The following is a 13,615-nucleotide window of genomic DNA, read 5'->3' as shown; positions in this document are numbered from 1 at the left end:
TTAGGTAGAAGCATATTGGGTTTAAACTATTCCCTTATAAATATCAATGTAAAATTGATTTTAAATAAATTTTTTTCACATAATTGTGTTGGTGATGCATTTCAAATAAAAAATCCATGTGGATATCAAATAAAAAATCCATGTGGTTTCAGTCTACTTGATTCCACTTGCATATTTGCAGTACATGAATAAATCATGAGTTCAGAAATGATTCAGAGGTTTTGAATAATAAACAAAGTCAGTAGAAATATTAAGACACTTTCAGGAAACTTGGTCAGTAATTTCTAAATCAAAGAGCCTCTTTTTATGTTCTAGAGACATTTGATCCAGCCTTTTTACTCTTCAGTCAATATATTGTTTTCTTATGAGTTTTTATAATTATTTATTTTATAATTATTCTATATTTGAAAGAGTCACATTTCTTCTGAGAGGAACCTAGGAGAGTGCTTTGCTGGTCACTATGTTTCACTGTGAAATGACTGAACTAATTATGTACTATGTCCAGCCCCACTGCTTTCCAGGTTGTAAAGAAAAGAGTTTTAGTCACTTCCTTGATAGAACTGTTCTAGAATTCATTATATTAATGGCGCCCAAGTTTTCTGTTTCTTGTTTTGTCCAACTAGGGTTTTCATTATGTTGGGCTACATGCAATCATATTGTTGACCAGAAGTTTTTCACATCCTCCTTATTTGGGGATTCTCTTTTGCTTCTACTTTTTTTTTCCTTTCTTTTCTTTTTTAAATTTCCCAAGCCTTTGTAGTAAAGATTTTTTATTAATATGGAATTTAAAATTTTCCCCTGTATTTTCACGACTCTTATTTTTATTCACCAATTAAGGGAATCTAGATTTTCTAGGATGCTTTTGTTTTTTGTTTCATGATTCTTTTTTTATTGCATGTAATTGGGTGAGGTGGAAAATTTTCTACTATGAAAACCAGCTTGGTATTAATGTAATTTTCCCTTGTCCTCCTAAAGATATTAAAGAGTTTTCTCAAGTCACTTCTGCCATGATAGTGTTTAACCCTTCTCCTTAGGGGTATTCTCTGGTAACTCCACCTTTACTTTATGGTTCTTACCATGGCAACTACTACATTAGAGGTCCCTAAATGGCTTTATACTTTTTATCAGAAACTGTAGGAGAATGCATTCATTCATGATAGTTATAGCAGACTAACTTTTTAAAATTACTCTGTTTTTGTATAACTTGTCTCCTTGTTGGGTTCATGTTGTGAGTTTCAAAAAGAGTTTTTTAACATTCCGATCTCAGTACACCTATACTCCTTTCAAACTTATGTGATCCCTGTGCTAATTTTGTTATCTCTCTGATTTAATAATCAAACAATAATAATTAGGTAGATAGTAATCTACCTAATGGTAGAATTTTTGTGGTTTGAATAGAAATCTTCTGTGACCTCAGTTTCTTTCATTTTTCTGTCTTGTAGATATTAGTAGTTTCTTAATTTTATCTCTTATTTTGCTTATCTATTTTCAAAATGTTATTTAGTTATTTAAAAAAAAATATTTATCCTGTGCTGGTCATCAGTGTTTTGTTGTTATGAAGCATTTACTGATGTAACCTGGTTTTGGTGCATGCCTAAATCTCCTAAGCGGAGACACAAATATGGGAGATGGCAGGAACTTACTTCTAGGAGAAGACTTTCTTAATTTCCCTGCTGCATGAATGGGAACAGCTTTCTTTCCATTGGCTGTATAGCTGGAATGGGTGGAGTCTTCAAAATGATCAGACTGGACATTCTCTCTGTCTGTCTGTCTGTCTCTGTCTCTCTCTTATCATCCAGAGGTGAAGGTTCTGTTCACTTCAAAGATGGGCATCATAAAATAAAATAGGTGGAGGGAAGTACTACCTTCTCCCTCCCTTTAGGCCCTGTGACCCCAAAAAATAGGCTAGTGATTTGGAGTTTTAGTCTGGTTTGGTTTTCCTTTTCAGTTCTAAGTGCATATATATATATGTTTAAATATATACACACATACACATATATCCACATATATACATATATACTTGTGTGTGTGTGTGTGTGTGTGTGTGTGTGTGTGTGTGTGGAGTGGAGTCCTGGACCCAGGACACTGAGCCATGATGATTTTGGAGCCAGAATTCCAGGGTACATGTTGCTACCATGTCAGTAGAGAATTCCTTAGTGCTGAAATCTGAGCCTAGGTGATGGGATTCCACATCTTCACATAGAACTCTAAAGGACAAATGAAATAGACCCCAATCTCAAGCCCATTTTTTGAGACCATAGAGTCGAAGTGGAGGGGACCCAGCTTAGGTGCCCCCTGCTGTGGGTGAATAGGACCTTTATCCATGGATGCTGAGACCATCCCATTTTCATAGTTTTAAAAATGCAGCCCGGTCAATGGAAAGAGACTGCTCCTGCCCTCATGGAAACACAGAACGTCTTCTTCCGGAAGCAGGTCTCTGCTCTCTCCCATATGGATGCCTCTGTCTTAGGTGATTTGGACATGCAGGAGTTAAATTAGTAACTGGTAAGATCTTCTGTTTCCAGTTTTCTTATGAGCTAGTCCTGGCACATAATGAAGCTATTTCTATGTTCAGTTCATTTCATGGGCAATCATGATTTGCTCACTTTAGCATCAGTGCCATCTGCACTAAAGCATTTCCAGCAAAGGGGAGGCAGGGGTGGTGGTATTGATATTTCTGATTTGTTCCAGTATATCTTCCCCTCTTGTGTTACCAGAACACAAGGAGTTGTCACTTGTTGCTCTGTTCTGTGTCAAGCTGATCATCACGGCAGTTTCAAGTAGGGCCAATCTGTTCTCTTAGCTAACTCTCTATTTCTTAGACTTTTAGAAGCAGTTGCATCACTCTGATGCTAATTCAATTGATGGTGTTGCCAGAACCCAAACTGCCAGTGTTTCAGGGTTTCTATCAGGCCTTTACGACTACTGGAATGGTCCTAGGTCCCAATAAGTTCCCAACATATATCATCCTCAATGACATTTCCCTGCTTGGCTATCCCAACCCCCTTACCCTCATAGCATAGATGATGGATTGAACTTTGAGGGGGTTATTGTTATCATTACTGAAGTTATCCCTCCCAAGGATATTTGACTTTTGACTCTAGAAGACCTACATGTCCCTCGAAGCCCTAGGAGTGTCTCTCTAATGAGGGAGTCACACTTAGTGACAAGTGGTGGGAGAGATACTTTGGGCAGGAGGACCTTGCCAAGATAACCTTCAAATCTCACTATAGGGGCAGACACTTGCTCTACCTCCTCATTTAAATTATTTTCCTTTTTTAACTTAACAGTCATCAGTAATCAAGGAAAACAAATGAATATTGTATGAGAAACTATACATTTCTGTTACATAAGCTTGTTTATTTTTTAAAAAGTAAGTATTAAAACAAGCAAAATAGTAACAGAATTGCCCTATTTGTGGCCCCCTATCAACTTCTTTTCATTTTGTTCAGCATACTTTTAAAATGTTTTTTTGATAACTATTTCTTTCTTTTTTTTTGCATCTTCACCACTGCATAGTAATTTACCATCCCCTGTTCCCATGTTGTAGATGCCCTCCCTTATGACAAATAAGCCCAATCAGCTGTGTTTGAATGTGCGTGTCTCAGTCTGCACAGCTAGTCCATCACGTCTTTGCCAAAGAGATGTGAAATGCTTCCTCATTTGTCCTCTGAAGTCATAATTGGTCATTGAATCAATGAGACTTTCATACTACACTGTCTTCTTATCAGGCTGGTCCTGCTGCTTAGATCATACTAAAGAAACTGTTTAATAAGTTGAAGATATTGGAGTTAGAAACTGGGATATAATCCTTGCTCTACAGGCCTTTGACCTTGAAGATATCTGTACTGAGCCTTGTTCTTCGAGCTGGTCTCCCAAAGGATATGCTGACCTCGGGGACCCAGTTTTCTGTCTTGGTCTCAGAAGACTATTTTCAGGCTAGTTCTTGGTCTGAGTCGACCAAGACCAAGGCCAAGACCAAAACCAAGACCAAGACCAAGACCAAGACCAAGACCAATTTTCAGATTGATTGTAGTTCCTTAGAGCTATGCTAACTCTAAAGTTTCTGTGTGTGCTCTTCAGGTGTTCATTTCAAAACCACTGCTGAATATCTCAAGGATTTCTAATGACATTTCTAGTCAGATGGGCTGGAAAAGTCTCCCAAGGGACTGGAAGTATAATAAAATCAGTGCTAAGTAGGGGAATCCTTAATATCACTGGAGGCATCATGGTGAGGTGGTTTGTGCTTCTAGTCTTTGCTTGGTGACTGTCTAGCTATATGACCATAAACAAGTCATTTCACTTTTCTAGATCTCAGTTTCTTAATCCAAAAAAATGAAGAAGTTGGGTCAAGATGATTGCTAAGGTCCTTTTGGTTCTAAAAACTTGAGGACTCTTTAATTCTAATTCTCACTCATTTCAATTCCAACCTTAAGATTCAAATGTCCTGAACTGACTTTGAAAGACAGCCATCTCAGCAATGCAAGGACCTAAAACAATTTCAAAAAACTTATGATGGAAAATGCCATCTGCATCCAGAGAAAGAACTATGGAGTCTGAATGCAGATCGAAGCATACTACTTGCTCTCTTTTTTTGTTTTGTTTTTTTCTTTCTCATTGTTCCTCCCATTTGTTCTAATTCTTCTATACAACACGACTAGTGTGAAAACATGTTTAATAGGAATGTATATGTAGAGCCTATATCAGATTGCATGCTGTATTGGAGAGGGGAAAGGAGAGGAAGGTGGAACAAATTTAAAACTTATGGAAGTAAATGTTGAAAACTAAAAATAAATAAATTAAAAAAGATTCAAATGTTACCAAATGACTTAAAAATTATTTCTATATATTCTCTCTTATATAAATTTTGTGTCATATATAATATGAAAAACTATATATTTCTGTATATGCCCAATAATAATTGACATTTAAGTTTTGAAAATATAATTTTAAATAATACAAATATACATTATCTTATCTGATTCTTATAAGACCCCTGTGAGGTAAGTGCTACAAGCATTATTACAATAGCAATAATAAGCATTTATATAGCACTTCAAGATTTGCTAAGCACTTTACAAATATATGATGTCCCAAATGTCTTGCTGTAGTAAGCTTCTACTAAGATTTTTAGGACATCTTATTCTATTTGTTCCTCACAACAAATCAGGGAGATGAGTACTATTATTATCATTCCCATTTTATAGATGAGGAAACAAAGGTAGACAGGTTAAGTGATTTGCCCAGAATCACACAACCAGTAAGTGTCTGAGGTAGAATTGCAATTCAGGTCTTCCTTACTTCAGCATTCTATACGTAGACGAACAAACTGATGATCAGAGAGGTTAAATGATTTGTCCATGGCAACTTAGCAAGTAAGTGTTGGCAGTAGGATTCAAATCCAAGTCTTTTCTGACTCCAAGTTCAATGTTATTTCCACTAAATTAGTCTACCCTTTCCTCATTATACAAAGAAATGACCCAGCTGCTGTGAAACCTAAACAAAGCAAAACAAAAACCCTCTCCTGCTATAATATCTTTAAAGAAGATACATGATCGGGAGAAAAATAAAATAAAAACTGATCTTGATGCATTCCTAGTTCTAATCATTAATGTGAGACTTGGTAGGCTGCATCTTGTTATGATGATCTGAAATAAATGATTTAAAGGGCAAAAATAATGAAAACTTGAAAAAGACATGCCAGAGAAAGATAAAGGTCAGAGTAACCCCTCTCTCTGCTAGTTGCCACAGGTGTATTGTATCTGAAAAATCAAGGGTCATAAAAAGAAGAAAGCAATTATTTTCAGACTGTCTCTTTTAGCTACCCAGGCTAACAGAAACACTGGCTTCCTACCACAATGACTAATGACAGCTGTTCTCAGAGAACAACCTGTTTTCTGAAGCTTCTGAAATGGAGCCCAGCCCACCCGACCCCCTAATATTTGTTTGCATTAGTTCTCGAATACAATTTATAATTCAGTATCACTCCCTCTATTTGTCTTCCTTTTCCTAGGATTCAGTGATCATAGTTTGCTCTAACGCCAGGCTACCATGGAGACCAGATTAACTCTCATCCTAACAAAGACTAGTCTGTCACACTTTGAGCTATTATGGCTTGATAATTCCTGACAACAAGTGATTGCTGAGTTCTCTTTGATCTCCCTTCTACATAAAGGACCATTTGCATTCTATCCTGTTAAAAGAAGCATTACACCTCTTAGTTCATACATGTGTATCATTTGACCCATATTTCCTTTTCTTTAAAAAAATATCAATTCATATTTATGTAATTTCAAGCATTGTGAGAGAGACTGGGCTACAAAGACAAAAATGAGATAGCCCTTGCCTTCAAAGAGTCTACACAGGTAAGAAAACCCAAAGTAAATACAAAAGACACTTTGATAGGGGAGGTGGAAGCTCTGAGCTAAATGGGAAGGTGAGAGGGAGAGTATTGTCTCTAGGTAAGAGATGTTTCTGGGGGGTGAAGTCAAGGTGGTGGAGTGAGAGCAAGTACTCACCTAAACTCTAAGACAAACTCCTTCAGATACTTCTAAAAGGAGAATCTGAACAAATTTTAAAGTGGCAGAATACAATAGGTGACATAGTGTGGCAGATTTCTAACCCAAGACAGACCAGAAGGTCGATGAGAAGGAACTGTTGCATGGGGATGGAGGAGTGCACAGTGCACAGGCTGTGCCAGCAGGGCCTCCATAGAAAAGTTGGACAGGAAGCCCTGGGCAGTCAGAACCAGAAACAGCACTGCGGATTCTCAAACATATCAGCCCATTACCAGAGTCCAGTAGAAGTGAGTGAGAGAGAACTGCAGAACCTCAGGTAACCACAGTAGCTGCTCCTGACAATATCATCCCTCAGATTAAATGTCTGTAAGTCACCTACTTGAAGTTCCAAGAGCCATGATGGCAGAGTGATCAGTAAAATGCTACCCCCCTCCCCTTGTTGACCTTGAAAAACCCAGAGAATATTTCCCCAGGAAAAATTCTGGAACAGTGTGATCATCTGGAGGGGTAAACAGTCTATTAGCCTGGGAGGTTAGGAAAATTGCAAAGGGGGGTCCTTTTTGCTGTGGCTGAAGTGGACCAGTGCAGGATCAGAGCTGTCCCAGACGGCTCCACCTCAGTGAACCTGGAAGGGATCCTGAGCCCCAGGGGTGTGGAGCCTGTAATCGTCAATGCCAGGACCCCAGGCATGCCTCAGCACAGCCAGAAGAATCAGGAAGACATTAGTGCAGATGGGGGTTCACCAACCATTGAGCCTGCCTGTGCTCTAGCTCAGGAGAGGAGACCTCCTATGGTCAGACCTCTCCTCTCCCACACTTAACACAGCAAGCTCCAGGGTAGCTCCCGGGAAACTCAGAAAAACTTTACCGGTTCTCTGCTTTGGCACATCAGCCAGCACCAGGTAAACTACGGAATTTTAACTTCTAGCTGAAAGAATCAGAGTCCACAGTACATAAAGCCTCAAGTTCTAAGCACAAGAACTGTGGGACAGAGGCCACTCTGCCCCAGAAGCAGAGATCCACTTTAAAAGTCAGGAAAAGAATGATCATCGTGAGAAGAAGCAAACCAGAAAAGAAGAGACCATAGAATATTTCTGTGGAGACAAAGACCAAAACACGAATACCAAAGAGATCAGCACTGAGACTATACTCCCATCTGAAACTTCAGAAGGGAATATGAACTGGTCTCAAGCCCAAAGAGCATTCTTGGAAGAGTTCAAGAAGGATTTTAAAAGCCAAATTAGAGAAGTAGAAGAAAAACTGGCCAATGATTTTAAAAATATGAAAAGAGAAATCATAGAATAATTTAAAAGGAACAGTTGGGCAAATGGAAGTGGAGATGCAAAAGTTAACTGAAGAAAACAATCTATTAAAAATTAGAATTGGGCAAGTAGAGGCTAATGACTTTAGGAGACATCAAGAATCAGTCAAACAGAATCTAAAGAATGAAAAAAAGAAGAAAATACAAAATATCTCATTGGAAAAACAACTGACCAGGAAAATAGATCCAGGAGAGAAAATGTGAGAATTATTGGTCTACCAGAAAGACATGATGAAAAAAAAAAGCCTGGACAATATCTTCCAAGAAATCATCAAGGAAAACTGCTCAGAAGTCCTAGATTCAGAGGGCAAAATAAGCACTGAAAGAATCCACCATTTACCTCCTGAAAGGGATCCCAAACTGAAAACACTAAGGAATATTGTTGTCAAATTCCAGAACTATCAAGTGAAGGAGAAAATACTGCAGTCAGCCAGAAAGAAACAATTCAAATATTAAGGAGTTAGAGTCAGGATCACACAGGACCTTGCAGCTTCTACATTAAAAGATAGGAGGAACTGGAATATGATATTCTGTAAGGCAAAGGAGCTGGGAATAAAACCAATGATCAATTACCCAGCAAAACTGAGCATAATATTTCAGGCAAGGAGGTGGACATTCCATGAAATAAGGAATTTCCAGACCTTCCTGATGAAAAGGCCAGAGCTCAATAGAAAATTGATCTTCAAGAAAAAGTATCAAGAGAGGCATAAAAAGGTAAACAGAGGAAAAAAAACTTGTTATTCAGTGTGATCAAACTGTTTGCATCCTTTTAAAGGAAGATTAAACTTGTCAATTATGAGAATTGTATATTTATTATGATATTTAAAAGGGATATACATAGATAGAGGGAGTGGGCATAAATTAAATGATGTGATGATAAAAATGTGATTTAAGGGTGTGAAGAGATTGTAACAGGAGATGTGAAATGGAGGAGGCAGGAAAAGGTACATGACATCACAAGAAGGGGCACAAAAACATATTATAGTACAGGGAAAAAGGGAAGGGAGATGAACATTGTTTGAGATTTACTCTCATCTTTAAGATGTAACAACAAACTCAGTTAAGTATAGAAATATAGCTAGCTCTATAGGCAATAGGAGGAGAAAGGGGAAAGAAAAGGGAGGGGAGGCTAAAAGGGAGGGAAAAAGTAGTAAGGGAAAAAGGGAGCAAAAGGGAGGGGGGCTGAAAGAAGGAAGGGAAGGGAGGTAGTGGTTAAAAATTAAAACACTATTGTGGAGGGGAAGGGAGATGGGAGAACTAAAAGCATAAATGGGGAGAAAGAGGATGGAGGGAAAGACACAGATAGTAATCATAACTGTGAATGTGAATGGAATGAACTCTCCCACAAATGGAGATGGATAGCAGAGTGGATTAAAAAACCATAATCCAACAGTATGTTGTTTGCAAGAAACATATTTGAAACGGGGGATACACACAGGGTAAAGTAAAAGGTTGAGGCAGAATATATTGTGCTTCAGCTGATGTAAAAAAAGCAGGGGTAGCAATCCTAATCTCAGACAAAACAAAAGCAGAAATAGATCTAATCAAAAGAGATAAGGAAGGAAACTGTCCCGCTAAAAGACACCATAGACAATGAGCAATATCATTATTAAACATATATGCTTCAAGTGGTATAGCATCCAGATTCCTAGAGGAGAAGTTAAGGGACTTACAGGAAAAAATAGACAGCAAAACTATACTAGTGGGGGACCTCCTGTTATAATCCCTTCACATCCCTTCAACCTCCCCCTCTCTGAACTTGATAAATCTAACCTCAAAATAAATAAGAAAGAAGTTAAGGAGGTGAGTAAAACTCTGGATAAGGTAGATAGATTTCTGGAGAAAATTGAACGGGGATAGAAAGGATCATACCTTTTTCTCAGTGGTACATGGCACATATACAAAAATTGACCATGTACTAGGGCATAAAAATCTCACAGTCCAGTGCAGAAAGGCAGAGATAGTCAATGTATCCTTCTCAGATCATAATGCAATAAAAATTATATGTAATAAAAAGCCATGGGATGATAAACAAAAAATTAGTTAGAAATTAAATAATGCGTTAAACAACAAATCATGGAAACAGTCAACAATTTCATTCAAGAGAATGACAATAATGAGACAACCTACCAAAACTTGTGGGATACCATAAAGCAGTTCTTAGGGAAAGTTTTATATCTTTGAATGCCTACATTAATAAAATAGAAAAGAGGAGCTCAGTGAATTGAGTATGCAGCTGAAAAAGCTAGAAAATGGACAAATTGAAAATCTCCAAGTAAATACCAAATTAGAAATATTGAAAACCAAAGGAAAGATTAATAAAATTGAAATTAAGAAAACTATTGAACTAATAAATAAAACTAAGAGTTGGTTTTATGAAAAAACCAACAAAAATAATAAACCTTTGGTCAATTTGATTAAAAAAGAAATTAACAATATGAAAAATGGAAAGGGTGAACTCACCTCCAATGAGGAGGAAATTAAAACAACAATTAGAAATTACTTTGCCCAACTGTATGCCCATAAATTTGACAATCTAAATGAGATGGATGAATATTTCAAAAATATAAATTACCCAGATTAACAGAAGAGGAAGTTGAATACTTATAATCCCATCTCAGGCAAAGAAATTGAGCATGCCATCAATGAAACTCCCTAGGAAAAAATCTCCAGGGCCAGATGGATTTACAAGTGAATTCTATCAAACATATAAAGAACAGTTAATTCCAATACTATATAGTCTATTTGGGAAAACTGGTGAAGAAGGAGTCCTACCAAATTCTTTTTATGATACAAAAATGGTTCTGATACCTAAACCAGGAAGAGGCAAAACAGAGAAAGAAAATTATAGACCAATTTCTCTAATGAACATAGATGCAAAAATTTTAAATATGATATTAGGAAAAAGAGTAAAACAACTTATCACAAGAATAATACATTATGGCCAGGTAGGCTTTATACCAGACATGTAGGGCTGGTTCAACATTAGGAAAACTATCAGAATCATTGATCATATCAACCACAAAACTAACAGAAATCATATGATACAGAAAAAGCTTTTGACAAAATTGAAAACACTGAAGAGCATAGGAATAAATGGAGCCTTCCATAAAATAATAAGCAGTATCTAACTAAAACCTTCAGCAAGCATTATATGCAATGGAGATAAGCTAGATGCATTTCCAATATGATCAGGGGTGAAACAAGGATGTCCATTATCACCACTATTATTCAATAAGGTACTAGAAATGTTACCTGTAGCAATTAGACAAGATAAAGAAATGGAAGGAATTAGAATGGGCAAAGAAGAAACTAAGTTATCACTCTTTGCAGATGATATGGTGATATACTTAGAGAATCCCAGAGATTCAAGTAAAAAAAACTACTTGAAATAATAAGCAACTTTGGCAAAGTTGCAGGTTACAGAATAAACCCGCACAAATCTTCTGCATTTCTATATATTATGAACAAAGCCCAACAGCAGGAGATAGAAAGAGAAATCCCATTTAAAGTAGACACTATAAAATATCTGGTAGTCTCCCTGCCAAAACAAACCCAGGGACTATATGAATACAATTACAAAGCACTTTTCACACAAATAAAGTCAGATCTAAGTAAGTAGAAAAGCATTAGTTGCTTGTAGTTAGGCTGAGCCAATATAACAAAAATGACAATTCTACCTAAATTAATGTACTTATTCAGTGACATATCAATTAAACTACCAGATAATTATTTTCTAGAGGTAGAAAAAATAATATCAAAATTCATTTGGAAGAACAAAACGTCCAGAATATCAAGGGAACTAATGAAAAGAAAGACTAGGGATGCTGGCCTAGCCCTGTGAGATCTCAAATTGTATTTTCAAGCAGCGATCATCAAAACCACTTGGTACTGGCTAAGAAATAGAGCGGTAGACCAGTGGAATAGGTTGGGTACTCAAGACACAGTAATCAATGAATATAGCAATCTTCTGTTTGATAAACCCAAGGACCCCAGCTTCTGGGATAAGAATTCATTGTTTCTCAAAAATTGCTGGGAAAACTGGATAACAGTGTGGAGGAAACTGGGCATAGACCAATGCCTTACACTGTACACAAGAATAAAATTCAAATGGATACATGATCTAGGTAGAAAGACTGGTACTATAAACAAATTATCAGAGCAAGGAATAGTGTATTTGTCAGAATTATGGAGAAAGGAGAAATTTTTGACCAAACAGGAGATAGAAAATATTATGAAGTGCAAAATGGATAATTTTGATTCATTAAATTGAAAAGTTTTTGTACAAATAAACCCAATACAACCAAGATTAGGAGGGAAGCAGAAAACTGGGAAAGAATTTTTGCAACTAGTGTCTGTGATAAAGGCCTTATTTCTAAAATATATAGAGAACTGAGTCAAATGTACAATATAAGTTATTCCCCAACTGATAAATAATGAAAGAATATGAACAGGCAGTTTTCAGAGGAAGAAATTAAAGCTATCTACAGTCATATGAAAAATGCTTTAAATCACTATTGATTAGAGAGATATATATCAAAACAACTCTGAGGTATATCACACCTATCAGATTAGCTAACATGACAAAACAAGAAGATGATAAATGTTGGAGAAGATGTGGGAGAGTTGGAACACCAATTCATTGTTGGTGGAGCTGTGAGCTTATCCAACCATTCTGGAGAGCAACTATGCCCACAGGCTTACAAAAATGTGTATACCCTTTGACCCAGCAATATCTCTTCTAGGACTGTATCCTAAAGAGATCATAAAAATGAGAAAGAGTCCCACTTGTACAAAAATATTTATTGCAGCTCTCTTTATGGTGGCCAAGAACTGGAAATTGAGAGGATGCCCATCAACTGGTGAATGACTGAACAAGTTGTGGTATATGAATGTAATGGAATACTATTGTGCTATAAGAAATGGTGAACAAGAAGACTTCAGATAGGCCTGGATGACTTATTTGAACTGATGCTGAGTGAAAGAAGCAGAACCAGGAGAACTTTGTATGCAGCAACAACCACAATGTGCAAGGAATTTTCATGGTAGACAAGGACCTAAAAAGACTCCCAGCAGATTCTTGAAGCAAAATGCCTTCCACATCCAGAGAAAGAACTATGGCACTGGATTGCAGAATGAAGCAGACCATTTTGTCTTGTACTATATTTTGTTTTCATGGTTTCTCCTATTCATTTTAATTCTTCTATGCAAAATGACTAAAGTGAAAATGCATTTAATAAGAATGTATGTGTACAACCTATGTAACATTACATGTTGTCTCATGAGGGAGTGGTGGGGAGGAAGGTGGGGAAGGAAGGGGAAAAAATCTAAGGTATATGGAAGTGATTATAGAGAACTGAAAACAAATTAATTAATTAATAAAAAATTGAAATGTTTCTGCAAATATATGGTGATGGGGCACTGATATCATGAAAGTGTAAGAGGGAGTAGGCCAGGTTAGCTGGAATTTGGCATGAGAAAAGAAGAGTAATGTTCAAAAAGTCTAGAAATGTAAGCTACAGTCAGATTATAAAGCGTTTTAACTGCCAGAGGAATCCTAGAGGTAATAGGGAGCCACTGAAACTTTGTGAGCAGAAGAATGACATGGTAAGATTTACACTTTTGAAATATCAATTTGGCGGCTTGTGTGGCTGATGAATTGGAGGCAGAAGACAGACAGGGAGGGAAGGAGAAGAGAAAGAGAGAGAGAGAGAGAGAGAGAGAGAGAGAGAGAGAGAGAGAGAGAGAGAGAGAGAGAGAGAGAGAGAGAGAGCAGC

The 13,615-nt window shown here is 37.0% G+C and overlaps 1 protein-coding gene across 1 annotated transcript in view; it reads right to left on the bottom strand.

Moving 5' to 3' along the window:
• ANKRD55 (ankyrin repeat domain 55) overlaps positions 1-2,766 on the bottom strand; it is an 81,972-nt gene extending 79,206 nt beyond the window's left edge. Inside the window, exon 1 of the mRNA XM_072606643.1 lies at positions 2,715-2,766. Within this exon, the coding sequence (XP_072462744.1) occupies positions 2,715-2,766 (52 nt within the window). The remainder of the gene's footprint in view (positions 1-2,714) is intronic.
• Positions 2,767-13,615: the final 10,849 nt, after the last annotated feature.

The sequence above is a fragment of the Notamacropus eugenii genome, chromosome 4, assembly GCF_028372415.1.
Source record: "Notamacropus eugenii isolate mMacEug1 chromosome 4, mMacEug1.pri_v2, whole genome shotgun sequence".
Lineage (NCBI taxonomy): Eukaryota > Metazoa > Chordata > Mammalia > Diprotodontia > Macropodidae > Notamacropus > Notamacropus eugenii.
Note: the sequence above shows the minus strand (reverse complement) of the source record. Positions and strands in the feature narration are given on the sequence as shown.